The sequence below is a fragment of the Bos indicus x Bos taurus genome, chromosome 29 (assembly GCF_003369695.1).
Source record: "Bos indicus x Bos taurus breed Angus x Brahman F1 hybrid chromosome 29, Bos_hybrid_MaternalHap_v2.0, whole genome shotgun sequence".
Classification (NCBI taxonomy): domain Eukaryota; kingdom Metazoa; phylum Chordata; class Mammalia; order Artiodactyla; family Bovidae; genus Bos; species Bos indicus x Bos taurus.
This window is the reverse complement of record NC_040104.1, coordinates 24,543,196-24,547,832: the sequence shown is the minus strand read 5'-3', so window position 1 is coordinate 24,547,832 and position 4,637 is coordinate 24,543,196. Positions and strand designations below refer to the sequence as shown.

The 4,637-nt window shown below is 39.9% G+C and overlaps 1 protein-coding gene across 1 annotated transcript; it reads left to right on the top strand.

Moving 5' to 3' along the window:
* The first annotated feature begins 2,085 nt into the window (after positions 1 to 2,085).
* On the top strand, positions 2,086 to 3,048 carry LOC113886051 (olfactory receptor 10G9-like). The gene has a single exon (XM_027531988.1). The coding sequence runs from the start codon at positions 2,086 to 2,088 to the stop codon at positions 3,046 to 3,048; it is 963 nt and encodes a 320-aa protein (XP_027387789.1).
* Positions 3,049 to 4,637: the final 1,589 nt, after the last annotated feature.

Here is a 4,637-nt window from a genome sequence, read left to right as displayed (position 1 = left end):
TTTCCTTCTCAATGTGGCTATCAAGTCCTGTCTGCCTGTCTTTTACTCTGTCTCTGTTTCTAATTTATTCTTTCTCTCTGTTTGTATGTATGTATATATACAAATTTCACACACACACACACACATATATATATACACACAACATATGCATATCTGTATATACAGTTAGTAATAAGGACCTATGATTAGTTACTAAGTTGCTATGGCATAAAAGACAAGTCAAACACTGATAACTTTCATTGATACTTCTGCCTTAGGTCTCAGGCTACCTTGCAATTCACCTGATGAAAATTTTCATACTTTAATCTAAATGTGATTTTTCCTTATGATGGGACCCCATTGGTGCTGTAGAAATTTTTGAGATACATTTGTTCTGTGTTTTGAATTTTGATATCCACATAGGTTGTTAGGGTAAGTGTCTCTGTTATTTACTCTTTCATTTGAAATACAGCTTTAATGTAGCTTAAGGCACATTGTGTGGAGATAGGATCTGTTGTGTATGGGTTTTGCTAAGAGCAGAGAACCTCATTTCTCTCATGTTGATGAGTCTTCACTTGAAATATACTATCAGTCTTGACCTTGACAATATTTTGGATTAAATTAAAACCATCATTTCTGCCTTACTTTCCATAGTACACAATTCCAATGTTTCTTGATGTTATGCTAACATAGGTCCTTTTCTCTTACAATGGTTCTGTATTTCTTGTCACAAGTAGTAGGTTTTATGTAAGAATCTGATACTTGATGGAATTGTCTTCCCTTATGAGGGCATCACCTGGATTTATGAATATGAGGAGTAGAAGGTGGGGGGCAGGAATATCATCTCTAACAAAGCCAATACTATAAAATACTTATATATTTAAGATAGCAATATGTGTCAATATACTAGAAGCCAGTCCCTACCCAGTGGATTGCAGTTGGGAGAACGTGTGAAGTTTATGTTCTTAGAGCCTCGTGAAAGACTATTTAAAATAAGACAAGCATGTGGCCAGCAGTGTTATGAGGGTTGCTGTTTCCTAGATCATATGGGAGGCGGTAGGGAGACGGCAATGGCACCCCACTCCAGTACTCTTGCCTGGAGAATCCCATGGATGGAGGAGCCTGGTAGGCTGCAGTCCATGGGGTGGCTAAGAGTCGGACACGACTGAATGATTTCACTTTCACTTTTCACTTGCATGCATTGGAGAAGGAAATGGCAACCCATTCCAGTGTTCTTGCCTGGAGAATCCCAGGGACAGTGGCGCCTGTTGGGCTGCTGTCTATGGGGTCGCACAGAGTCGGACACGACTGATGCAACTTAGCAGCAGCAGGGATTCTATATGCAGTTTAGACTCTTAACCTGCTCTGAGACTATTTCCTATAAAAGCAGATAGTGGTGTTAGTGAGACGTGAGTACCAATAACAGTGGTGAAATCTTCCTCAAAGTTGTAGCTGTGAAATTGAGAAGTCGCTATAGCACAATGAGAATTTACTTTTCCTCTCTACTCACCTCTCTGTCTGTCTCTCTCTCCATATATCTATATCTATACATTAAAAAAATAAGGCAGCAGCTTCATATAGTATGCTATCATTTATTGAGTACCTACTAACATAGGCACTTTACTAAATACCTTGCATTTATTATCTTATTTTGTACTGACATCTTCACTGAGACAGGTGATCCTGAGCTGTGAGATTAGAGAACAAACTGAAACTTTGGTTTCAACATTGTGAAGCCTGGAGCAGAGGACCAAGCTGACATGACCTATGGAGAATACCAAATAGAAAACTTGCATTGTTTTATGGTGCTACGTTAGTGATATTTATGATACACCAAGAGAAATTTACAATGAATTTCTACCAATTTTTTTGCATGTATCTGTGTATGACTCTATGTCATTGAGAGTGAGATAGAAGATGAAAATGTTCTCTCTCCTTTTACAAAGGAGACTTATGATAAGCAAAGTGGAATATAACTCTAGAATTATGTATGATGTATGATGCAGATTTCATATAAAGGATGAGTTGTCAATTCTCGACTAAATGCTGGTTGCTCTTGATATTCCCATAGAGAGAGAGAGAGAGAGAAATCAAAAGCCTGGAGAAATGACGAACATGAGCCTAGTGACAACGTTCGTCCTCACGGGCCTTCCCCATGCACCAGAGCTGGACACATTCCTCTTTGGAATCTTCCTGGTGATCTATGTCCTCACCGTGGTGGGGAACTTCCTCATCCTGCTGGTGATTATAGTGAATCCCCACTTGCACACCCCCATGTACTACTTCCTAACCAACCTGTCCTTCATTGACATGTGGTACTCCACGGTCACTGTGCCCAAAATGCTGATGACCCTGGTGTCCCCAGAAGGCAGTCCTATCTCTTTTCATAGCTGTGTGGCCCAGTTTTACTCCTTTGACTTCCTGGGCAGCACCGAGTGCTTCCTGTACACCGTCATGTCCTATGACCGCTTCCTGGCCATCAGTTACCCACTCAGGTACGCCAGCATGATGAGTGGGAGGACTTGTGCCATCCTGGCCACAACCACGTGGCTCAGTGGCTCTCTGCACTCTGCTGCCCAGACCACACCGACATTCCGTTTGCCCTTCTGTGGACCCAACCAGATCCAGCATTACATCTGTGATGCACCATCTGTCCTCAAACTGGCCTGTGCAGACACATCCACCGTGGAGATGGTGATCTTTGTCAACATTGGGGTGGTGGCCTTGGGCTGTTTTCTCCTGATAGTGCTGTCCTACGTATCCATCGTCCATTCCATCCTGAAGATCCGCACCTCAGAGGGGAGATGGAGAGCCTTCCAGACCTGTGCCTCCCACTGCATTGTGGTCCTTTGTTTCTATGTTCCCCTTGTTTTCATTTACCTGAGACCAGGCTCCAAGGAGGTTGTGGACAGGATTGTGGCTGTTTTCTACACTGTGATGACGCCCCTTCTGAACCCTGTGGTCTACACCCTGAGGAACAAGGACGTGAAGAAAGCTCTGCTCAAGCTTAAAGACAAAGTAATGTATTCACAGAGCAAATGGTCTCTGCAATGTAGACTTGCTCATTAAAAAATATAGTATTAAATAGTATCATATAGCATAGAAATATAGTATAGTATAATATAGTAATGTAATTTTTTCAATGTGAAATGTACTTTGTCAATAGTTCTCAATATTAAACTATAAACAAAATACTTGGAAATATTTGTTTCACAGATTTTTAAAAGGAATTTAAAAATTGCAATTTTTAAATTTACTGTGAACGTGCCATTCACTCATTTATCTGCAACATGTTTCTTTTTACTTTTCCCCTAGTTTTGTTGACTTGTAATTGATTATGACATCATTTTTACCTTTTTAAGAAGGAAATATTTAGCCTGGATCTTGGATGCAGAGGAATGAATTATTTATATATACTTACATTGACAATATACTTTTTTGTTTATGTCTTATGCAACGAATTGGGGATATAGAATTTTGGGGACACAGTTCAAGGATAGCACGAATTATCGGAGGTGACTTCCTCATGGGTGCAGTTGTGTACCTGTCTCCTCAATTCTTTTTGTGGCTGTGTGTGTGTCTGTATATATATGTGTGAGTTGTACGTGAAGGTCCCAAAGTAACTAGTCCTCTTCCCAGCACATTTGACCCTGGTCAGTGCTCCCACATTGAGAGTCCCACACTTCTGAGCAGTTTGCTGTCTCTCTAGGTATGTCTGCCAGGACAACCTGTGGCTCTGACAGGCTCGTTTTAGAGACTGGGAACCATCACCACCTTCAAAGAGCCCTGGAGTTTCTCAGGTTTGGTTAGTGTGATCCGGAGGAAGCTACCGTCAAAAATCTCCAGTCTCCATCACATAATCTGACCTTGATTTCCTGTTTTAATGGACCAGGTGCCCATATTCAGCACAATCATTCTATGCTGGGTCATTACTATGGATGTTGGTGATGGTCATGTTGCTCAGAGAGCTCCTACTCTCAATATTTTAGAGTCTTGGAAATTCAGATTAATCAAACCTCAACCTTCTCTAGGACAAGGACACCTTACATTGCAGGGAGCCAAGGGTGCTTCCTACTTAGAAAGCAGAAAAATTAAAGTGCAATTAAGTCACTTGGTAGCATGGAATTTCAACATATTTCTTTTACAAGTTAGAAAAATGAGGCCTGGTAAAGAAAAAATAGCCTAAAAAACTCAATGAATAGGTACACAGCCCATACAAGTGGACTTCCATGTGTAATGCATGAAGTGCTATAACTGCATGCAGACAAAAGCATGTATTGGCTCAAATAAGTTTAGAAATAATTTTATGCTCTGTATCTCTGTTTCTCATCTGTGAAAGATCTTGTCTCACAATACTTTCAGGAGGATTAAATGAGTTAGTAGAAGTAAAAGTGCTTTGAGTGATACTGATTCACAATAAATTCTTAAAGTTTTAAAATTCAAACCTGGGACTACCAGCCAGATAGCATGATTTTCAGAATCATTTCTGAGTTATTTCAATGATTCCTTAGCCACTAACATAATATTTGAAAAATGCATGAATATAACTTTCCTTAAATCACTGATAATAAATTACTGTCATGATTAACACCATTACTGATTACAATGTAATTTTTCTAATTATTTTGATAAATTTGACATTTCCATATTTACTAGTT

Bases quoted from the DNA above. Each gene is read 5' to 3' on its own strand.
- LOC113886051 (XM_027531988.1), top strand. From the start codon at position 2,086: ATGACGAACATGAGCCTAGTGACAACGTTCGTCCTCACGGGCCTTCCC.